The 24848-nt window shown below is 37.2% G+C and overlaps 1 protein-coding gene across 3 annotated transcripts in view; it reads right to left on the bottom strand.

The window, feature by feature from the left end:
* The window catches only part of SMG1 (SMG1 nonsense mediated mRNA decay associated PI3K related kinase), an 88076-nt gene that overhangs the window by 23430 nt on the left and 39798 nt on the right, over positions 1-24848 (bottom strand). For all 3 annotated transcript variants that reach the window (XM_074346279.1, XM_074346280.1, XM_074346281.1), the window contains 26 exons: positions 24549-24667; positions 23988-24075; positions 23661-23762; positions 23046-23186; positions 22285-22484; positions 21683-21879; positions 21353-21514; positions 20279-20433; positions 18443-18585; positions 18102-18303; positions 15130-15239; positions 14290-14437; positions 13755-13914; positions 12910-13030; positions 9758-10006; positions 9157-9441; positions 8367-8511; positions 8107-8245; positions 6947-7177; positions 6656-6833; positions 5800-5961; positions 5031-5248; positions 4558-4712; positions 2873-3095; positions 663-909; positions 7-236 (listed from right to left, as the gene is read on the bottom strand). In XM_074346279.1, the coding sequence (XP_074202380.1) occupies positions 7-236; positions 663-909; positions 2873-3095; positions 4558-4712; positions 5031-5248; positions 5800-5961; positions 6656-6833; positions 6947-7177; positions 8107-8245; positions 8367-8511; positions 9157-9441; positions 9758-10006; positions 12910-13030; positions 13755-13914; positions 14290-14437; positions 15130-15239; positions 18102-18303; positions 18443-18585; positions 20279-20433; positions 21353-21514; positions 21683-21879; positions 22285-22484; positions 23046-23186; positions 23661-23762; positions 23988-24075; positions 24549-24667 (4510 nt within the window). The remainder of the gene's footprint in view (positions 1-6; positions 237-662; positions 910-2872; positions 3096-4557; positions 4713-5030; positions 5249-5799; positions 5962-6655; positions 6834-6946; positions 7178-8106; positions 8246-8366; positions 8512-9156; positions 9442-9757; positions 10007-12909; positions 13031-13754; positions 13915-14289; positions 14438-15129; positions 15240-18101; positions 18304-18442; positions 18586-20278; positions 20434-21352; positions 21515-21682; positions 21880-22284; positions 22485-23045; positions 23187-23660; positions 23763-23987; positions 24076-24548; positions 24668-24848) is intronic.

Raw genomic sequence — 24848 nt, 5'->3', positions numbered from 1 at the left:
ATCAACCTTTTGTACTTGTAAGGCGGCTTCCCGCTGCTGCCATCGTTTGTAAAGACCAAACAAGGGAGTGGCTCCATCCACCCACTGGATCAGTCCTGATCGAGTTCCTAGTGGTGTGACAGAATAGTGTCGAGCGTGGAAACGGGGTGTTTCCTGGCGATTGATTGTAGCAAACATGGTATTCACAATGGATAGAAACTGCATTATTCTCTCATCCAGATGTAAATCCTCCAATCCTGTGGAAACAAAATTAAAGTAGCTAAAGCAGGTGACCAAATGGGGTGAAGTGCAATGGAGATGGGACTGGAAACCCCACTTTTTATGCCCCTCTCAATTAGCAACAGCAGTCAAGAACTGACAACCAAAGAGGCACACTAAGAGCAGTAGAGAACATTCTGTTCAGTCACAAAGTATTAGATACTAGCATTATTAACTGTACCTCAGGTGCTCTGCTTGTATAAATTCATAAGCAAAAGAGAGGAGGGAATGGAAAATTTTACTGCACAGCCTCCAATAACTTCCATCAAAACACAGGACACTCCAGGCTGTTTACGACATACAGAAGTCCACCTCACACCACACCACCCACCCACACACACACACACACACACACACACACACAGCATTAATAACCACACTAATGTTCTTCTTTTAAATCCCACCTTTGAAAAGATAAGGGTAGCTCTTCCCATCTGATCCTAGAAAGAGAAGTTTCTTTGGCTTGGTTTTGGTAGGTAAGATTGTGATGGTTCCACCCACGCTGTGGATTGTGACAGTGTCTCTGGCTGAGACTTCTCCAGGAAGAGCAATTTCAGTGTTAGTCATGGCAGCCAGCCATGGACTGATTTCTTCAAGACGCAAGATGTAACTTGCACGTTTCTGTGCCCGCTGTTGCAAACTCAGCATTATCTACATTTAAGATGGGAAAAGTTTACATTATCATTGCAACACTTACTTTCCTCTGCATTGAATTTGGCATAAAGATAAATTTAAAATACCAAACACCTCTTGTCTAGCTTCTACATTTAACTTGATGTTACATATTTGAGCCATCCTGAGAGGGGAAACACTGGTGTGCTGATACACTCCAGGTAATTTCTACTTTGTTCAGACCTCTCCCTCCTCCTCTGTACAAACAGCAATGAAATCACGGCAGATAGAAGGAAATCACTACTGTAAACACAAGATTCAAGGCTTGTAGCACACTAATTCCCCATTATTAAGCTATGTCCAATCAATGCCAAAACAAGTCACTTCAGTCGTTGCAGTAGAGCAAAAGCCATAGCAAGCTGATGGCTGTCAGGTACACACCCTTAGAAAGCCATTTAAAAAGGTGTTAACAATTTAGAGCTCTGACCACTTGAAATATGCAAAAAAAAAAAAAAAAAAAAATACCCACCACAATCCCTTCTAATAACTCACAGGGAGTGGGTCACATGTATAATTGTATCCCTACTTGTAGCTAATCCAATAACCTACACCTAATTAATGAACTCCAGGCTCCGCTTTTACGTGAAAATGTTTTAATCAATGCTTACAACCTGTGTTCATAAAAGGAAAAAGACAACTGGAAATACCCCAATGCCCTGTCGGTGGATAAACTGTGGTATTTTCCCATAATTCATCAATGTTTAGCTGCGTAGAAAATATGGATGAATCATTTGCAGGGGGACCTAATGCTGATCCAACAACTATGGAAGTAATAAACACAGACATGCACATATAAAATAAGCTCATTTATATGAAGCTGAAAAACAGGGGAATCTAAACAACACACCACTTAAAAATGTATCAACAAAAATTATTTTTCAAAAAGTAAATAATGATGAATTCAAAACTCAGAATAGTGGTTGTGGAGAAGGAAATATAATTACGGAGGGACATGGGACTTCTAAATTTTTTCTCTATGACTTACTTCTCAAACACACACACACACACACACACACACTTTTTAAGAAGTATTCCTCCTGTCTCCTCCTCTGTGTTTCTTAGTTGATTTACTAAGAAGACAAAGAAGCAAAAACCTACTGCTGAAACACGAGGAAACAAGTTTTGGCTAGGCAACACGTAATAAATTTCATCTTACATGTCAGTGTTCTTGTCTAGTGCTTCTAGCCGTTTCTTCTGAATTTAGCCTTTTCTCTAGACTGGTTAAAGTCAGGTGTACTTTTTGTCTCTAAATTGTATCTTTTAATAGTTTTCTCATTACTAAAGTAAGGAAATCAATTAAGAGAAATAAAAGTATGGGATAGAAAAAGAAGAGGCAAGAAAAAGAAAAAGTTACAGGTAATAAATAGCTCCCCCAACTGGCGGTGCTTTTGCTTCAACAGACAAAAACCAAAGGAAATACAGAATTAAGGGGACAAAAACGTAAAAGATAAGGATTCTCAAATATTTAAATACACTAATCATCTCCCAAATAGCCTATGCAGAACTGCTGTCAAAAAATATATATATATATATATACAGAAGATGACATCATTATATGTGAGTATTTTGTCTGTTAGAAATACTAAATCCCTGTTTGCCATGAAAAACTACGTATGTACAAGATTAAATTTCTTAATCTTTTATAAGAGGAATACAGCAGGCAGTCAATATTTAGCTCAAAGCCAGAGCCCCCTTTTTGTCTAATTTCTTACAGTGTATCCTTCCCTGGTGTGAATCCTCAAGAGATAAAAGTTAACCACCCTAGGCTCACTCACCCTCAAATTCTCAAAATAAGGAATTCCTTACAAGCAACTGGTCACTGGCTGCCTTCCACAGGCTTATAAAATCTTCTCTTATATTCTAAGGAAAAGAGCCCCCTTACTTAAATTTTATATCCGAGGGAATTTCCCATTTCAGTAGCATTCTTGAGATTTTTCCATACCTCTTTAAATGGAATCCAGCTGCTTCCAGGCTTTGCAGGGTTTGATGGAGTCTTTAGTTTTTCTAGGGCATTTTCAATCGCATCACCATAGTTATCCTGAAACCACTTTTCATGAGGCGTTTCTGCAGGGGCCGCTGTGATGCTCCTCACATGCTCCAACGCAAACACAATGGGCTTCATCAAAGCCGTGTGCTTCTCCCGCATGATCGCAATCTTCTCTTCTCTGACCAGAAAGACATGAAGAGTTTAATACAAACAAGGAACAATTTAAATTGTCATATGTAAGTAAGCAGTAACAAAGAATTGTCAAAATAAAGTAATAAAACATTAGCAAAATAACTTAAACAGTAAAGAATCCAGCATATAAAAGAAGCAGCTTCTCTTTTCAACAAGTGGTACTAGGAAGACTGGATATCCACTTACAAAAAAGAAGGAAGCTGGACTCTTACCTTATACTATATGCAAAAAACAAGTCAAAATGGATCAAAGACCTTAATGTAAGATCTAGGACTTTATTTAAAACTCTTAGAAGAAAACAGAGGGAAAAGGCTTCTTGACACTGGATCTGGCAATGATTTCTTATACATGACATGAAGCACAGACAAAAAAAGAAAAAAATAGATAAGTTTGGCTACATCAACACTAAAAACTTATGTGCATCAAAAGACACTATCAAGAGAGTGAAGACAATGCACAAAATGGGAAAAAATATTTGCAAGTTATGTATCTGATAAGAGAATACCCAAAATATATAGAAAGCTCTTAAAAATCAATAACAACAGCAACAACAACTCAAAAATGGGCAAAAGATTCGAATAAACACTTCTGCAAAGAAGATACACAAATGGTCAAAAGGCACACGAAAAGATGCTCAACATAATTAATTGTCAGGGAAATGAAAATCAAAGCCATAAGATACCATTTCAGACACATTAGGATGCTACTACCAGGAAAAAAAAAATCTTGGCCCGGATACGGAGCAATTAGAACCCCTGTGCACTCTTGGTGGGAATATAAAATGGTGCAGCCACTGTGGAAAACATTTTGGCAGTTCCTCTACAAGTTAAACACAGAATTACCATACGACCCAGCAAATCCACTGGCACGCACGTGCGCACACATACACACAAAATAACTGAAAGCAGGGACTCAAACAGATACTTGTAGACCAATGTTCACAGAAGCATTCTTTACCACAGCCAAAATAAAGGTGAGGATCTACTGACAGGTGAGTGCACAAATAAAATGTGGTACATCCACTCAATGGAGTGTTATTCAGCATTTTTAAAAAGGAAGGAAATTTTGATACATGCTACAACATGGAATGAACGTTGAAGACATTATAAGTGAAATAAGCCAGACACAAAAGGACAAATACTGCATGATTCCAGTCACACATGGTACTTAGAGCAGTCAAATTCATAAAGAAAGCAGAGCAGCAGTAACTAGGGGTTGGGGTTAGAGGAGAATGGAGAAGTACCGTTAAATGGATACAGAGCTGCTGTTTGGGATGAAGAATCAGTTCTGGAACTGGACAGTGGTGATGCCTGCACAACACCGAATATACTTACTGCAACTGAATTGAACACTTAAAATTGGTTAAAATGGCAAACTTTATGCTATATGCATTTTACATGGGGTGGGGGGCAGCTACTTTTCTGAAGTGTAAGTGTTTGGAAACATACTTGCGTAAGGTGTTGTTGTTCTGGACTCTCTTCACCTCGTCTTCGAGCTGCTGAATTCGTCTCAGGACATATATGTGTTGCTGTAAGAGAACTCCCAACCAGAGCTCATCCCAGAGAACAGTGACCCTGCGCAGCTCAGCCACAAGCATCTGAACCTGTACACAGGGCACATTCAAATATGCTCATCTACAAGTTTGCACATAGAACAGTTCTGCAAACACTGGAAATTGCAAGTGAAATGTTTGCATGCTTTGTTCATTATCCAGTTAGAGAACCCTGATTAGTAATTCTACCAGTACAGATATATAAAATCGATTTTGAATTTTTTTTAAAGCTTTGGTCCTCAAATATAATTTCCAGGATCGTTTTTAAGGGTTTTGTTTTTAGGTGGGGATTTTTTTGTTTATTTGTTTGTTTGATTTAGAGGGAAGGAAGGAGTTCGTTACAATAAAAAGAGTAGGGGCTTTCTGTACCTGTAACACCATAGTTGGGTTTGCAGAGGATAGTTTATCTACAATTTTGCTGTAGCAATCCTGCATCATGGCTTGGTCTTCATTTAACCCACTTTTAGGTTCATCCTTATTGCTATCTTGAGAAGCAGGAGGACTTCCTCCCTCACATTCAGAAACGAGCAATTCTTCTCCTTGAATATTGCCAAGTAAAGTTGGAATTGCAGAGGAAAACTTATTTCCTATAATAACATGGGAGAATAAGGTATACATTGGCTGTTTCTCCCACACGCATACCTTGATTTAGAGAAAACAATAACCTATTTGGTTCCAGAGCACTCATTAAACCAATTTGCCTTTTGTACACTAACCTGACTAAACATCATTGACATTTTGACTTTATAAAGGTTGAGCTTTTATCTTTATTAATATTATAAGCTAATAGGAGATAAACAGGGGAAAAGATAATGACAACAAACAAATAGTGTTCTCCCATCCAGACCCCAGAACTTGGTTTCAATCCTTATCTGCCAGTTACTCAGCTCAGCGAACCTGAGAGAGTGACTCAATGCCTCCAAGCCTTGGTGGGTTATTGTGCGACTGAAGATATTGTGTAAAGCACGTATCCTACCACCAGACATAGCAGGCACTCGCTCAATAACTGTTATTATTATTGGAAAAAAACTACAAGCTCTATCAATTCTGGAACATAAAGCTCAAAAAATTTTACCTAACAAAACATTATTTGCAAACTAATTTATACTTAAAGTAGCAGTATTTTAATAGTCCGTACCTGAAGCCTGTGATTCACTACTAAGCGATATGGTGCCCACTATTGCAGGATACAATATGAGATGTGGGGAATCCTGAGCCACGCGGCACAGAAGGTTACAAATACTTTGGCGCACATACACTTCAGGGTGGTTTAAGCGTGAGAAAAGTTGTGGAATAATTCCTTCAGGATAAGAAGAAAGAAAAATACTTTAAAGTTATTAAAAAACTGTCAACACAGTGGATGCAAAAGGATAAAATTTAGTATGTGTCAGCATGAGTTCTAAGAGCCACAAATTTCTCCCTGTGATAACAAAGAACAATACACAACAGTTCTTGATCTGCAGGTTTAGTTAGGGTACAGAGCTGTACTCAAAATCTAGAGCAATTCAAAAATGTTACAGAGAAATGTCTTTTCTGTGAATGCCTATAAAAGGAGGCAGACATAGACAATTTTTACGAAGGGTATATGAAATTTTTTGAAACTTATTTTACCACCCTCTTCAAAATCCCTTTTGTAAATTAAAAGCTTCTACCTCTCAGCCTTTCATTTCTCTGAAAGGAGGGAGGGAAGTGGTATAACAAGCAGTCCAGGGTATCCTATGGACTAATATAGCTATTCCATAACATTCAAATAGTAAACATAAAAGAACTATTTTTTTCATATATGTATGTGTGTGTATACATTTATTTACTTATTTATTTATTTGTTTATTGAAGTATGGTCAGTTTACATTGTTGTGGGGTCTCTGGTTTTTTTCTTGTATATATGTATTTTTATTGAAGTATATTCAGTTTACAATAGAACTATTTTTTTTTGTCTTATATAATCCCATCCAGAAATAATTTTTCCTGAAACTTTTTATTTAGATCATCACCTCTCCATGGAGCAGTAGGTGTTGTTTCCAAGCCGTGTTCCAGATACTGTCTAAGCTCACCAGCGTGTTTCACAAGCAATCTGAGCAATCGCAATGTGGCCATCACAATTACGTCATCTGTGCTCTGCTCCGCTCTGTGACTTAAATGTAGCCTCGGGTCATCTTCATCTAAAGGAATCTAAAGATGAAAGACAAAAGGAAGAAATAAGAAAACAATTCAGAATACTGTTTTCACCCACTAGAAAAGAAATTCCAAATAAACTTCCCTGAACAGAACACTGTGCCACCTACCTGACCAGCATTGAGCTTCAGGAAAGTGAAATACGCACTACAAGATAGTTTGTACAGGCTGAAGATTCTATCCACAACTTTCCTCCACACTTTAATAACTCCTTCTGTTGCGCTTTCATCAAGCTCTGAGAGCCATGGGCAGCTTGATATTAACTGACGCCAGATAACTTCAACCATGTCATCTTCCTCATTATCTTCACTTTCTGTTATCTGAAGTGTTATATCTTCATCCTGAAGGAAAATTGGCAAAAAATGCTATTTTTAAGCACAAACTGAAAAGGGAAAAGGGTGCATAATTTTCCCGACATATGTAAGCATATTCTCATTTTGAAAGACCAAGTACTCCAGAGAGTGTTACACACGCTAAATCAGTGTTAAATATGCTTCTCTTTATGACATATTCACTAACGTAGCTAAGGAAGGAGAACACAATCATTGGGCAAAGATGAAAGATTCTGATGCTGGGACTTCAAGCACTTCCGAGGTGCAACACTCTGCCCGCACAGACCTGCCTCGCTCTCTTCACGGTGCTGCACTTGCACTTAACACCAGCTCTGGCAGACAGCGACGTATGTTGAAGTCCAGAGCAAGAACTGAGTCAAGACGGTTTCAGCTCAGCAAATAAAATCCACTCTTTTGTAAGTCTACAACTGTAGCATTCTAGAAGTGGGAGAACTTTGAGAGGGGAGGGAGTAAATCCTACAGATCATCTAGCCTGCTAGTTTTCAACTCTGGCTGTATATTAGAATAACCTAGCAAGCTTAAAGACATCCCCTGACCCTCTACACACAAACATTCCATCCAGAATATGTAGGATGAAGCTTAGATACTGGCATTAGATACTTTAAAAGCTTCCAAGCTAATTTTCCAATTAAAATTTTTCTAACTGAAAACCTAATTTCTGATCAGAAGAGCAACTAAGAGAGAAATCTACCTTATATAAAAGGAAGTTCACCTTTTTTAAACAGAACCCTAAGGAAATGACAGATTTCTTAAGAAATCATTCTTCTTAGAAAAATATTTTAACTTTCATCTTATCAAAATTTTATTTGAAAGAAAACATTTAACCAAGAATATGTGATCAAATTCCTCAAAAGCAATGATTTAGAACAGTGATCTTGACACTTATTTCCCCCAAACACTGCATATGTTTTCCTTGCCTGAATCCCTGCCGGCCGACACACAGCCTGACCAAGAATACCGTATATTCTCTCTTTTTCTTCTTCAGTTATAGTGTCTGGGAGCAGATTCTCAACTTCAGATTTTTCTCTAGGCAGCAGACGAACACCCTCTCCCTGACTATAAAAATAAAACAAGTCATCAGTATTTCAGCTACCAAAATTTTACTGTGCCAGCAGACATTTTAAAATCTCTATTTTGCAATGCATTAAAGTAAATGAATACATTTCAACATACATACCTGGCATTGTCAACCACCTTTCTGCCCCACCTATAAGCCCAACTAGCCAATGCTGCCCAAGATTTGGCTACTTCAGGTGCCTGCACTGAAGACAGGTGATACAACTGTCCCAAAATGAAGTCAGGTTCTCCAACTCCAATGTGTACTGCCATGGTGGAGAAAAAAATAATGATGTTATACTCCTAAGTTTCTAATGGCATTCCCATCAACATTCTAAGATTTTAAAATTCCAGGCTTCACAACAATGAAATGAACAACAGGAACAAAATTCTCATGTTTTAGCAGAAAGGTTAGTTGTCTCCCAATGTGTAAAACCTGGACAATGGTGTCCACCACAACACTCAAAGACGGAATTAATTAACTGCACTATTTGCTGAGTACCTTTTCTGTTCCTAGCACTAGTGTCAGAATGTAAAACTTGAATCTTTCTGTGGTTTCTGTGCTTCACCACTCAAGGGGACCAAAGGCTACTATTCTGCATCTTTGCTGTTCTTCCTAGTGTAAGGTGGAATTTCAGATATCACGGGCAGGATCTTACTGCCGGCAAAAACATCTAAGTCACATTGAATTAGCGAGGTGGGAAGTATGGCCTGGGAGGTGAGGTTCAATGACTTTCACAGTGGTATTAGATGCTAGAGAAATGTGCTTTAGTCGCTTCGAGGAAATATAATAAATTTCCACAGAGACGGTTTCTGTGGCAAATTATAGCCAGCATAACATTGTAAACTTTAATATAGTGGAAAATAACTTCTAAAATTAATACTTTAAAGCTAATAGAATGAAATCCTACCTGTAGATTCACTCTCGATCCGAGGGTACTCTTCTTCCATTGTATTAACAGATGGTAGTTCGATTAGAGCAAGTATGTTTTTAGACAAAGTAGAAAGACCTGTGAAGTTCTGCTGCTGCTGAGCTCTGTAAACCTGTTTCAGCTGCCCTGAAATTTCTTTCCATTCTGCCTGGATCCATTTGGCCAATGTCAGAATTGACTTGGCAACAGCATGTTCAGCTTTGGCAGACTTGCAGAAAGATATGGCACAAGAACTCAACATCTCCATCGCATGTGTTGACTGGCCTGTAGAAAAACCAAAAGCCCTTAAAAGCCTTACCAGCAAACAAATGACATTCAGGGTAAAATAATATTATAAATTCAGTGATAATCAATAATCTCTGAAAACATTTCTTTAATAATAACAAAATTACCTCTTTTTAAAGCACCAAATTATAGAGATAAGCCAATTACACATAACTTATTATTCAGGACTCAAAATGTTCTGCAACAGTTAAAAAAAAAATCAACTTTTCCACTACCGCCTTACACCATACACAATAACATTCATACACATGATTTTTATTATAGTCTAGTATTAACAATAATTCATTTTACTAACCTGCTGTATATAGCAATTTGGTTTTTTCAATGTCAAGTTCAGGCCCCCATTTTTCATCCACTTGACCTTGAGTTGATAGTTTTTTAAAATGCTGGACTAAATCTTGTGCAGTGGTGGTCTTTCCCAGCTGAACCTCACTACACTGTGCCAGCAGTCTTGTTGCAAGTGACACATTCCCCCGTTTTCTAGCAAATTTTGCTGCTGTTAGACCTAATTCCATGAGATGGCTTCTAATTGGAACTGTTTGTTCTGGAGAGAAGAAAATGTTTTGTTAGTCCCTGATCAGTCTAATCACAGACTTCACGGAAACATGGGCAAAAAAATTCTTCCCCAACTATGCCCTTCCCCACCATCTCCCTAAATAAACATAAATTGTTTTTTTATCATCTTTAAATTCCTAGCAGCTAGCATAGTGCCTGGCATACAATAAACAAATGTTTGTTAAAATAAATGTATAGACCGGAGCAGACAGAAGTAAAAATCGTTCACTCTAAGAAATCAACTTTATAGTTTCTGAATCTTCTTAGTAAAGTGCCTAGGGCAAAGGATGGGGGATAAGTGTAAGACTAGACCATCCTCCCTTCTTGAGTAAGTACCCTCTGCCCTTCTACCGTGCCATGCTCTCCTGGTTTAATCCTACCTTTCTGAAGAATCCTTCTCAGTCTCCTTCTCGTCCACTACCCATCCATTAAAATTGATGTTCCTCGGGGTCGGTCCTAGGCTCTCTACTCTTCTCACTCTGCATACTCTCCCTGGACAATATCATCTGCTCCTGTGGCTTCAATTACCATACAAATGCTGATGACTCTTGAATCTTTATCTCTAGCCCAGAACTGACATCTGAGTCCCACTCGCCTACCAGTCACCTACATTTAGATATTTCAAGGGCACTTTAACCTGTGTCACGTAGAATCCATTCTCCACCATCCTCCAAATCTTTTACTTCCTTCTCTTGTTTTCTCTTTCTCAAGGAAAGGCATATGATCAACCTGGCTACCTGAGCGGGTGCATGGAAGTCATCTTAGACTTTACTTTCAACCCTCATACCCTATCTGCTTTTTTCTGTCGCTACTGCTACTACCTTGATTACGTTTAGCCAGGACTTCAGCCTAACTGGTCTCTCTGCCCCAAGTCTTAGCCTCTTCTAATCCATTCTCCAGCTTGCAACTGAACTGATCTTACACAAAGGTAAATCTAAATACTTCCTTTCATGCCTTCCTACAGCCCTTCTGACAAAGCCCCAACTCCTCAATTTGGCTTATGCAAAGCACTGATGCCTTTCATTCCTTTCTAATCTCAATCTCACCCAGATTGTCTCTTCCCATTCTTCCTTTAGTGAAATGAGTCATCTGAGAATCTTTTCTTATGACTGCTGGCCTTCACATATGGTATTTTCTCTAATAAGTCTGCCTTCTTTCTCATCTCTACTTCCCCTCCATCTCAGCTTACATGTTACTTCCTCCCCAAGTCCTTTTCTGATTTCTAGGATTAAATCGGTGCCCTTGTGTTATTTTAAGCATCATACATGTGCACTTCCATTCAGCACACCATATTGCTGTTCCTTGTCTGATGACAGTTTTCCCTGCAAGATTCTAGAATCCCTTTAGTCCTAGGAATGCAGAAAACAGGCTTGTCTTATTCACCATTACATCTCAACTTAAAACACAGTACCTGGCTTAAAGCACATACCTGATAAACACTTGCTGAATAAAGAAAGAAAAGTGAGGAGCAGTGAAGTTCTGTCTCCACATGCAACTGCTGGTTTGCTGACTTTTCCTTCCCAATTTTAAAACTTGTTCAGAACGGGAAAGGAGATGGTATTTGTTGTCCTATTATATGCCATGCTCTGTGCTAGGGCTTTTATATACCTTTTCTCATCTCCTATAATCCTTACGAGAATCTCACGAGAGGGGCAATCCCCATAACTGAAAAGGAATTTAAATGACTCAGAAGTTTGATGACTTGCCCTAAGGTCCCTCGATTTGCAAATGCTGAGCTATGATCCAAACCCAGGTCTATCTGGCACTGAGGGTCCAGGTGAGTCACAGTTGCCAGTAATCAACCTGCAGTATAAGTCAATATCCCAGCATTAGTTTACCAGAAATTCAATACTCACATTTACTCAGTAACTGCAGCTATCACATTTTTGACTAAAATTCTACAGAATTCTGGCAATGTTTCCATTTTAAAGCAATAAAGTAATTGTTAACATCCCTTTAACATGTTATTTTTCTCAAAAATGAGACATGTAAATGTTTATACACATACCAATTCTCTGACTACTCATTTGAATATTTAAAACATATCGGACAAAGAATTTGAATGCAGAACTCGTAAACAAGTCTTATGGCTTCATTAAAAATGGCCAAGAGTTGAACACTTACAAAATACGATCTACAGTGGTCACTTCACAAATGGAAAGATGCTCGACATTATTAACCATCGGGAAAATGCAAATAAAACCACAGTAATACTATCATACACTCACTCCAGTGACTAAAATTGAAGACCCACAATAGCAAGTATGTAGATGTCAGAAGAAATGTAAAATGTACAACCACTTTATAAGAAACTGCCAAACTATTTTGAAAGTTAAACCATATGACCCAATAATTCCAATCCTAGGCATTTACTTAAGAGAAAGGCAAACAAATGCCTACCCAAAGATTTGTACATGAATTTCATAGCAGCTTTATATATAATAGCCCAAAACTGAAAACAATTCAAACATCCAACAAAGGCTCACTAGATAAATTGCCATATAAAGTGAACACCACTACTCAATTATAGGAAGGATGGCACTACTGACGTGCAACATAGGGAACCTTAAAAAACAAAATGCTGAGCAAAAGCAGCCAGATACAGAGCATACTGCACCATTTATACACAACTTTATAGAAAAGACAAGCCTATAATCTATAGTGATGGAAGCAAATCAGCAGTTGCCCATGGCAGGGCAGATGGGAGAAATGACTGGGAAGAGGCCTAAGAAAACCTTTTGGGGTGAGATAAACCTCCTATATCTTGATTGTACTGGTGATTACACAGGTGAAGAAATGTGAAAACTCATGAACTATACTATACACTTAAAATGTGTAAGTATATCTTAACAAAGCAATAAATAAACAAATACATAAAAACAACCTAGTTACCTTTTATTTTCTCCAACAACTGACTCTGGTACATGGTGTATCTTAATGCCTGCATCCAAGGCCTGACATCATGCTGTTTACATGAACGCAAAGCTTCACTGAAGAGTGGAATAAGACAGTCCTGCCAGATAAAAACCAAAACTGCTTAACATAAACGGCTCCTTATTTGTTTGTAGATTGAGCTCACTTACATTCCTGAAGGTAAGCTACTTTATCTATTCCAGGTTTATCAATTAAACTCTTCCTTTTTTTCTCTGTACCTTTTAATCACAAGAGAAGACACTCTAAGAGAAAAACTCTTTTTGTTTTTTGCCAAAAGAAAAAATTTTTTTTCAAATTAAATCCAACTTATCAATATATTTATCAACAAAATAGGCACATATTTATAAAAAATAAACAGCATGTTTATTATAAAGCAGAAGCTAAATTACAGAAAAACATAAAACCACTGCTTCATAAACAGACTCTCAAAGGTTATTTCCCTTGGAAAGGGCCCATCTTTGGTTAAACTTTAACCTGTTTTGGAGGAGGAGGCATAGTGTCTTCATTTCAGTCAAGTCTGAAATTTATATCATCTGGTATGTATTTACATACCCAACGCCTCTTCCAAAAATAGAAAAACAAAACAACACAATTAGACAATCAGCCATCCTTGAGATCTTAGAGTTTATCTTCCTCACACACTTCTCAAATGAAAATTTTCTGAAAATGGCATTTTAGATTTCCAGGTTTACTAGCTTGTCCAACAAATGATACAAATGCTACCTGGAAAGCAAAAAACAGTCTCTGTTCCTAAAACCTATTAATGTTCAGAAGACTATCCTGGTAGAAGCACATACACACACCTCTGTCGAAAGCCTGCTGGACACCGTGTTCTCCAGAGCAGAAGAGCAGTACAGCTGCAAGGTGCTCAGGACCGGCAGAGACTGCGACACGGTCAAGGTAGACAGTCTCAGGGGCCCGACAGCTATGCGTGATGTCTGCTTCAAGTACTTCACCACGTTTCTGAAACAGAGTGTTAATCGCTAATCAATAAATAGTATTTTCCAACTTGTGACCACTGAAGGGACAAAGCAGTCTGACAAGATGCTACTACTCTGGCATCCAAAGCAGGGGAAGGAAAAGGAGAAGCCTGCTCCTAAGTAAAATGACGTAAGCAAGTCAAGATGTATGCTTTTGGGGATATAAAACGTTTCATTTCAGTTTCAACCTCTGTATGTTGGCAAGCTGCATTCACATATCCCACAACTTCTGCAACTAAAATGAAGCTATCGTGACTTGCGGTGCAGTGCTCTGGTAACTGCCCCACCCCCGCCAGAGTGCACACATTCATCATGCAGCACACGGAGCACACACTCACCTCCTTAGGAGTAAACTTACTCGGTTACAGCCTGCCACTTCTGATCTTGTTCTATGTGGTTTAAAGCAGTTGCCAAACAGACAGAACTTCTCAACAACTGAACTTCAATGGATTTCTGAAGTTCTCTTGGATCTGGACTTAACATGTTAGGAAGCAGTTTTTTCATATCTACAGATATTAAATAGGTTCCAGTAAGTTACTTTTGCTTGTCACAAGAGTGACAAGATACCTTAACAGTTTTAAAAAATAATCACCCAATGAATACCTCCTTTCATATTTAAGTTCAGGCAGTTTCATATTAAGTTTAGTCACTATGATTAAGCATTTCTGATAGATATATAAAAATTCTTCACGTAAAATAATACCTCAGGCCCACAAAAATGAGTTTATTTTCAAAGGTTCAAAAATCAGTAGGTCAACCTACTATTTAAAAGGGCAAATCTAGACCTATTTTTGGCAAATCTTACTGAATTTAGCAAATCAATGCTAATACACAAAATACAATACTAACTATTCAGCATAACATTTTACAAAATGTTCCTTGTGATAAAGAAGTTAATGAACCATATCAAGATGTCAAGCAAGAAAAATATTTAAACACTATTTGTACTGTTTCAAAGAAAATGGCTAGATAAATATCGAAGTATTACAGTAGCCTTTTTTAGCTTGCTTAATTCTAATTAAACTTTTTCAATTGTCAAATCAAATGTAAAGAGAACAGCCCTAATTTTTTGCTTCACACTCTGCCCCAATAAACATACAAAAAAATTCCAGATTTTCCAGTAAAATGCACTAAGCCAAAAATATTCAAACAACCTGTCCATTAAAATCCTTCGTTTTAAAATTATTATCTCAAATACCTATTTTTTCCTTTGATCCTCCAGCAAGTAGATTGATATTTTCTCCTGGTAACAATTCTAATTGCTCAGTACATTCAACAAATTCTCCAGATTCAAAACTGCTCAGCGATCTGTAATTAAAATATTGGTTAGCTTGTACTACACTCTATCCAGCCTTTGGAGACATTCAAAAAAGTAGAACAAATTTTAGGTGAAAAAAGCAATTATACAGCATTCTTTTGATGAAATTCCTTCCACGTAGGCATCATTTTATTTTTATTTTGAAGACGTGACCACTGTCTTAATTAGCACTAAAACTGGAGTGGCAAACTGGAAAGTCATAGCTATAGACATTCAGTTTAGCAAACTCAACCCTCCACGTTTCCTTTCTCTTCTGCAGCCTGTTATCCTCCGGGCATGTCAAAAAACTTACAGTAGAGCTACTTCTCCCCAAGCTACCACTAAATCCCCATCATGGCCTCATTCCTCACCTAAAGCATAAGCCCCAGTAGGTCTTCTATCCTGTTATCTCGACCTGATATCCTCATTCTGCCTTCTTTCACTGCTGGCCTCCCTCCTCTCCCTTCCACTGTTTCATGGCGTCTATCTCTCTTTCAAAGAATTCTTCCTTACCTTCTCTATCTGAAAAAGGTGACACCTCTGAACCTCCTTCTACAGTCTGCAGTGTCACTGCCAGCATAAGAGGCCTTATCCTCCTAGCTCTCCACTGCTACTTTCAGATCTCTCACTCAGTTCCCATTCCTATTACAGCTGCTCTCCAGCCTGTAAGACTTATAGCTTCTCAATCTCCCTCTTTTCCATTAATCTCTCATCTTTTCCTGTCCCTCTCGCTGCGTCACCTCCCTTACCACTCAACCTGAATACAGCACTAGAAATGTGTATTACTTGACTGTGCCTGCTTCTACCTTAATAAGCCCCAAGCTACGGTCAATACAACCATCACCTTCTCAGGTGAGCCATAATCACTGGACACTGATGAACTGTCAGTTTGGAGATGAGCACACTTATCATTTCTGCCACCACGGGGTCTGCATCCTCTCCAATGGCAGGTCTGCTGTGTCCCCACTATGCTCTACGATGCCCTCAGACTTTCCACTACTGACTGACTCCTTAGAAATAAAAACAGACTTTCATTTCCTCTACCCTTATCCTCCTCACCCCCATCCACTCCCAAAACTGTCTGTATCCAACTTTAACTGCTTTCCTTGAGGCACAGGAAAGATGGGGTCCAGTTAATGCTTCAATGTTCTTTCTCCTGCTTCTTCAACCCCTGCTTTCTAGTGGCTCCTTCCTCTTGGCTCAAAAGAACACTTAATCTCCCCAATATTTAAAATAAACACATAATCTTCTCCTCTAGCCATAGCTCTCTCTCCTTGACTTCATTACCCAATTAACCTAACTAAAGCTTTTCATTTTCAAATTTCTCCACCACTCTGTAGTACTCAACCTGGTTGCTTCTCTGTATCTCTCTACAAGGCTGATGATTTCTTTTACATCTCAGACATGTCCTTCCTCAGTGTCCTTCCCGTGTTTTCTTCAACAGTTTCTTCTCCCATCCCTTAACAAAGATGCTCAAAAGGACTCTGAGCTTGGTCTTCTCTCTTTTTCACTCACTCTCCCCCTTACCTGTGGCTTACAAAGGCTCTGAGGTATAAAGCATGAAAAGGAAGAGGGCCTTTATCACCTGTATACTAAGGATCCCTAAATCTCTCTCTGTTTTCACCTTAGTTCCAAATCCAATTCTTAACTGCTTTCTAAAACAATCTCACCTGCACGTTTCAAGTAACTTAAACATAGTTCGCTGGTCTCTGTGTGTTCTTACTTCAGTAACATGTTTTCCTCCCTCTTCCTTCACCCCCACAGATCTCTCCTGTTCAAATCCCACCTAAAGTTTTCTAAATTATTGGGAGCCCAAGTCTTTTTCACAGTTCCCACCTACTTCTCTAACCTTTGTCTCCTATTATTCATTCTGCTCCAAACACAGTGGCCTCCCAGGTATTTCCAGAACACTCCAAGCTCATTATTCTTTTTTTTTATAACAATTACTTTTTCTTAATACGAATCTTTCTTTTTTTATTTTAATTTTGGGGGGGTAATTAGGTTTATTTATTTATTTTTAAAATAGAGGTACTGGGGATTGAACTCAGGACCTCGAGCACACTAAGTATGCAATCTACCACTGAGCTATATCCTCCCTTCAAAAGCCCATCATTCTTGCATCAGGTATGTTTCAAGTCTGTGTTCAAATGACATCCTGATGGCATTTCCCAACCTGGTCTATTGGTGTGTCTCTCCCTCACTAGAAGGTCAGCTCCTCAAGCACCAGAATTTGTGTCTGTTTTATATAGTGCTGCATGCCACTGGCTGGCACTTAGCACATGTTCAATGGAGAAATTACCCTACTCATTTCCTCACTAGAAGCTGAGCTCCTCGATGGCAGGACAGCTAGTGGTCCTTATCATTCCCAGCCAAATGTCTGGGACAAAGCCTATACTCAAATTTTCAATTAAGGGATTAATAAATGCACAGAAGAATAAGGAGAAGAAAAAAATAGGAAAGGAAGTTTAATTTACAAATGTCATAAACTCTGTCCTCCTTAGAACAAATGTTTTTAATATAGTCACACCTAACTTAGGAACAAAGTCATCATATGTTATCCTTTCTAAAGCAATGACAAATTTCTCTTTCTACTCATTATGATTTTATGACAGCTTCTGAGAATCAGCACCAAATGACTGTTTCAACAGTTACAAACCTGTTTCCTCATTGCATGAATACCTTCCTCACCACAAATGTTGGTTTCTCATTGCAGTCATCTTTAGAATGGAAGTATTACTAAAACTACAACCATCTTGCTATAGTAAATATGGGACAATTTTAATATTTTTCTGTCATAAAGGAAGACCTTAAAGATACCGAAAATTTGTCTAACGGGGTTAAGGATCAGTTTATAAGTGAAAAGAAATTCTTACTTTATGTAATTGAAGTCAGCTTTCAAGTTGAGAGAAGTGCTGCTGGTGCTCTTCTTCAGGTCATGGACAGCGTTCTGCCATTCCTGCACAGCGGCCCAATCTGCAACTGACACGTAGCACTCGCACGCCTTGTTCCCCAAGTAGTTGACTACCTCAGGGGATGGGTCGGTTGGTTTGGACAGCACGGCTTTTCTGGATTCACCTGACAGTTTTTTATAAAGTCAGAGAGATTTGAAGCAGTTATAAATATTTCAAAGAGCACAGGTATCTAAAAACATACAGTAAGATCATCCGTACCAACTATTTGGCTGTAACTTTTTATTTAAACCCTGAATGCTCACCGTTCAAAGAATGCTTGGGGCTGGCACTGCTGCGCCCGGCATTGGCCAGCGTGAGAACAGATTTGTCAAAGCTGGAGATGCAGCAGTCGACACCTGTCATGGCACACAGGTGCTCCTGGTACTCCACAGAGGCCTTTTCAAACCTTCAATGCAAGTTCAAACAGCTTTATTTGTCAATTACCCACATATTTCATTTCCAAAAAAACTAAAAAGAATGGGTTACTCAATAAGCTGGGCTGAGACAATGAGTTGATTATTCTGTATGAGGTTGAGGCACAAACTCAGATCTCTTTCTCACAAAAAATGAAAATAAGTACAAAGATCATTAAATATTAAAAAAAAAAACAGTATAAAATAACTAACAAAATATCAGCAAGTATCTGATCCCAATGTGTACAAAGACTAAGCAGAAGAATAAACAGAAGGAAGAATACATAAAGAACAACATAATTTGAAACTTCTCGTCATAAAAAAACCACACCATAAACATTAAAAACAAATTAGAGGGAACTATATTCAGTATCTTGTATAACCTTTAATGAAAAAGAACATGAAAACGAATACATGTATATATATGCATGACTGGGACATTATGCTGTACACCAGAAATTGACACATTGTAACTGACTATACTTCAATTAAAAAAAAAAAGTTATTGTCCCAGAAGAAAAAAACAAAAACAAATTACAAACCAAGAAATTAGACAGCATCAATAATTTTAGTGTGTAATAAAATTTCACAGATCAATAACCAAAAAAATAAGAGGCCACAAAGACATAATCTATGTTTTAAAAAAAAATCATAAATGGTCAATAACCTATGGGGAAAGTCCTATTATTGATTAATTTAAAAACTGTAAATTAAAACATATATTTTCACTAATACGGTGCTAGGGGTCCTGTTCCTCAGTAAGCAGTCCTCTATATTCACAAAGGTGAAGGGAAGGGGATACTCTATTGCTAGGGATACAAAATGAAACCATTTTTTATGTAGGGTAAATCAACAATAGCATGTACCATAAGCCTTATGGTCTATAGCCTTTCTTCTAGTAAATCGACTTGCAGGAATGTGTTCAAAGAAAATAATCACAACCATGAGCAAAGAATTAAGTGCCATGGTGCAGTAAGATGAGTTATAACACTAGAAATTATCTTACTGTCCAACAGTAAAGAATGTTAAATTATGGTGCACACACCACAAAGATGTGTTGTTAAAAATCACACTGCAGAATATTTAACATGGCAAAATATTTTTTACAACATTGCTGAGTAGAAAAAGTAAAAACCATGTGACCAGCAGAAACACTGCTATTTCTGTGAAAAGAGGGTAGAAAACTATATATGAAAGAAAAAAGAACTCAAAAGGCATATACACCAAAACTAAGTTACCAGTAGGAGATAGAATTACGAACCATTTTAAAATTTTTCCCTACATTTTCCAGATTTGGTAACATTTACATAAATATACAGAGGCTTTTTTGGTACATGCTTATTTACCTAGTGAAATCGAGTGAATATGAACGTTGAGTGCACAAGGCTAATGAGTAAGAACTCTGGCCATAAAGGATAATTTGTAACAGACTCTGACATGAAAGGTTATCAAATAAGAATCAAGTTCAAAAGAATTTATAAAACAAATGTGGCAGATCTTGTTTTAAGGAAGATTTCCTATTAATTCATAAAGAGGAAAAGTACCTAAATTTTGCTAATTTTGACTAAAGATGCCTCCTAAGCTTCAACTGCTGAAATTGAACAATATTTTTAACATTTAATGTTAGTCTGTAATAAATTTTAACACAAAGAAATCCTATCATCCATTTCTTGCCCTCCAACTTACCTCCCTTCAGCCTGTTGAGCCACTGAATTAATCCAGAGAAGATTTTTCCCAACGACCGAAGATGACCAGACAGCAATTCCCTGTATAGCTTCAGGACAATGAAGTTCACACAGTGCTTCTACCACCATCATGATAGTTACTTCCAATTCATTCCCCTGAAAGTGGAATTAGGAAAAAATCAATCACAGACCTCAATACCCTTAAATTCAAGTCTCTACTAAATTTACAACTACTGTTCATAATCTAAAGCTTATTTAGGGGTAAAGTATAGCTCAGTGGGAGAGCGCATGCTTAGCATGCACGAGATCCTGGGTTCAATCCCTAGTACCTCCATTAAATAAACAAATAAACCTCCCCATGCCAAAAAAAAAAAAAAAAAAGAATAAAATTTAAAAATAAAACCTATTTAAAGTCCAATTTATTTAACAATTATTTTTACAACAATATTACATTATTAGAATTTCCTAAATATATATAATGTAACTACAAAAGGAGGATGATACACCTTAATAGCACAAGGTGTTAGTCTTTACAAAATTTTTAAAAAGGTACTTAACATTTAAACTGTGGCATCTATAGGAATAGCACGTGAAATAAATATAAAGCAAAAATTAAATATAAATAACCATGAATTAAAGAATGATTAATTGCATGTCTTTGATTTATTGCCTATTGACATTACTCTACCAGCAAACATCTGCAATTTTTGGATTCCACTTAACTGAGCCCACTTACAAGGCAGCACTTTTTCCGTACACTATAACATTATTAGTATTATACTTCCACATATAACGTTATATTTTCTTATACATTACAGTTATTACAAATTATTATAAAAATATTGTCTTCTATACACAACCCTTAAGCATAAGTAATGAGCATTTTCACATGTTCTGAGCAAAAAATATGAGTAGGTGACTTTGGAAGTTAATTATTATACAAAAATATTAGATCAAAAGCTTTAAAAATGAACAGAACCTTTAACTTATTTTATAATAGATTAAATCACAGCAAAGGAATTAAGCCCTAATTTTTCTAATTAAAGGTTTACAATTAACTTCACACACACGTTACCTGAGACGGATTTGTCTTCATTTCTGTAAGCAAGTCAAAGCCATGTCTCACTGTCACAGCAGGCTGGCCTGCCAACAATCCAACCCTCATGATGGAGAGTCGGATTCGAGTCAGCCAGTCTTGACAAGTTTGGCGATTGGTATAGAAAAAAGTCCTAATGACCTTTAGAATTAAGAGAAAAGAGCTCAGAACGGGTTCAAATTATAGGCAGAGATATCTCAAATACACATAAAGCACATACACATGTCTACTGTGATTTCAGCTCTGCACACACTACCAGATTTGACCCTGAAACTGCTGCAAAGCAACATTCAGCCGACTGAAACCAACCTTGGGAGGTGATGTTAATGCATTGGCACATCCCTCATATGCATTATACATTAACTTCTCTAGGTTTTCCAGATACTGCAGAAGAAGCACAAGTCTAAGCTGGTTGCTACTGTGGCCTTCATCATTATCTGCAGTTGTCCACTGACTAACATCTTGATCGGGGTTTAATGTGTGAGCTGCAAGACTTCTAATGATACCTAAAACCAAAGACAACATTCTAAATTTATAAGGAATCTTCAAAGAGTCTAGAAGTTCTTGGAGATAATTTCACAAATTCACATATATCCAGTATCCTCTGTATATCCATCATTTAAAACCAAACCTCCCACCATGAAAAATCTTTTCATTTTTAGAGGAAAAAAATGTTTTCCCCACATAAATCTCCTAAATTTGTGAACACAAACAGATAACAATGTTGCCAACACAATTACTCAATGGACGCTTATTCTAACAAATTTATCTAAGAAGATTAACTGTTCAAGTATTAAAGAAAAAAATTATATACTCTCAAATTTTTACCAAAGATAAAAAATTCATTATTTCTTAATATAAGCTTAAAAGTATTCACATAACAAAGTTTGAAAAAGCACAGAGTCGATTACCTTCAATTGTCTGGAAGGTATCCTGGGCTCTGCCCAGTGGGGTTCTCAACTTAGAGAGGACAGTGAACTGTGCCGCTTCCCAAATAGCCCACTGCCAAAGGACAGCATCTGTCTTTAGAAGATTGCGGGGAATTGTTGATTGGTCACGTTTATCCAGTCTCTGGCAGCTATAGAACAATCTTTCTAACCAATTGTCCTTCCTGGGAAAAGCAGTTTCATATTTAACAGACAATGACAACTTCATTTAAAAAAAAAATTTGCAAGGGAAATGGGAGTAAGGGACAACAATATTCTCTACTTGAAAAAGGCAAAACATATAAAATTGGGAAGCATTATATCCCCACCTCTCATTTTGAGGAGGTCTTTTCAAGTGAAACAGAATGGGGTATGATGCGGGTGGATTATTAGGATAAAAGGCTCAAGATAATCTGGCCATCAGGACAAAACACGCACTGCAACTAAACATCTCCAGAATGCCTATGCCCCCAAGCCTCTCCCCAGAGCAATGACTACCAGGTCAGATCAGTTAACTGTCACCGCATTTCACAATCAATTTCAAAGCCCATTTTTGTTTCTTCAGATGCCAACTTCAAAGCAATTCTTTCCACTGCTGAAAACTAAAATAACCCGTTTGAGAAGAATATTATTTTCTGCTCTGCCACCCCTGACATATTTTCTCCTCAAAACTGGGCACAGGGTTCAGATATTCAAGCGTATTTCAATTACTTTTCCCAGATGAAAGAGTCAAAGAAATGTCTTACCCTGTTCTGTGAGAGTTCCCGTATAATATAAAACTAATAACATCAGAGAAATCTTGTGGGTGGAATGTGTTACTTGGTGCTTTACTCATGTGACTTCTTAATGCTAAAGAAATTTCTTGAATTTCTGTGTGATTGTTATTGCTGCAGACAAAATAAAAAACATTGTTACACAAAATGTTTTAGTTAAAAGGTTAGCTCATACTGTAAATGAATTATTTCCCTACCAACTAAATTTGAAAGTTAAAAATATAAAATTAAGACTTTAAAAATACATAGAGATGTTATTACAACTTTGAAATTTCAGGTTCTTAAAGCTCCAAAATTTACCTAATCAAAACTATAAAAGAAGATAGTTTAGTTTTTCAAATAACTGAGCTACTGAGAAACATATTTTGGCACTATACATATTATTCTATACTAATTATCACAAGCCTAGAAGTTTACAAAAATTATAAAATTTTGTTATTTTCTTCTAGATCTGCATAATTTGATCTTTTGACATCTCTTCAATCACTAAGAAGTAAACAAGATGTGACATTACTCCACTAATAGGTAATTTGTCTTTTCTTAAACTAAACATAGTAGGATGTCTTTGCCCCAACACAACTGTTATACCTCAAGACAACATCTAAAGGAATTGACTTCAGTAGCTTTCCAAATGCTTGTCGAATACGAGTCCCACTGTGGACTAGCTGAACACGGCAAACATCAACACACCTACAAAAAAAATAAAAGAGTATGACAAGTGTGGCAATATTTCCAAGTTATTAGGGCCAGGGTCAAAAGATTGGATCCTTAAACTATACCTCTATAGGGGGATGGGTATAGAACAGTGATAGAGCGCATGCTTACCATGCATGAGGTTCTGGGTTCAATCCCCAGGACCTTCATTTAAAAAAAAAAATTATCTTAGAAAATTCAAATTAAAAAAAAAAAACATACCTCTGTAAAAGATCATCTGGCAAGGAAGAGGACAAAGCATGCAGACTGCTGCATGCTTGCAGGCAGATATTCACATCTTCAACAAGAGCTATTAAAAATTAAAAGATATTTTCAGATTGCCAAAAGAAATTATATGCCAGCATATCATAATTTTCTGAACCCATTCATTTCAACAAACAATGAATGTCTACAATGAATGAGGGGCTGCTCCTGCCTGGAACCCTCACTTGCGGTAACATTTCGGAAAATGTTATATTCAACAAAATCCACTTAAGGTGACTAGCCTTCACCCAAATCTTTTTCTGAAGGAAGTTTTTAAAGTATACTTAACGTATAAACATTCACATAAGCTTAAAAATGTGACAACAACTTAAAAACAACTTATTTTTCACATATTAAGAATGGCAAAAAAAAAAATTTAAGACAGACTACGCATCTGTCATTAAAATGGGGAGTATACGTTTCCAGTCATGAAAAGCACTGAAGTGACTATCTTTCTCCAATTATCAAAGATCCCTTTTAAGCACTGATTAACAAAGTTAAAGAAACACAGAGTCTTACTGTTAGCCAAAAGGCCTTTGCAAAATTTATGGAAAGATGGAAGAGAGAATAAAGGTGCGTATGTTTCAGACTTCTTCATCAAAACAGCCACTTCCAAAGCCCAGGTCATCAATAGTTTCCTGAAATGCAAAATATACAATTGATTTTACAGCTAAAAAAAAAAAGAAAAAGAAAAACAACCTAAATAACCTATTATTTTTACATTAGCTTTCTTTTGGTTTTTTAAATACCTCAAGCAATAAGAAACAAACATTAAAACTATAGAAATCACTTTGTCAAAATTGTCTTTTGAGAGTATTT

This window comes from Camelus bactrianus, chromosome 18, assembly GCF_048773025.1.
Source record: "Camelus bactrianus isolate YW-2024 breed Bactrian camel chromosome 18, ASM4877302v1, whole genome shotgun sequence".
Taxonomy (NCBI): domain Eukaryota; kingdom Metazoa; phylum Chordata; class Mammalia; order Artiodactyla; family Camelidae; genus Camelus; species Camelus bactrianus.
The sequence above is the reverse complement of the archived record's forward strand: the minus strand, read 5'-3'. Positions and strand labels throughout refer to the sequence as shown.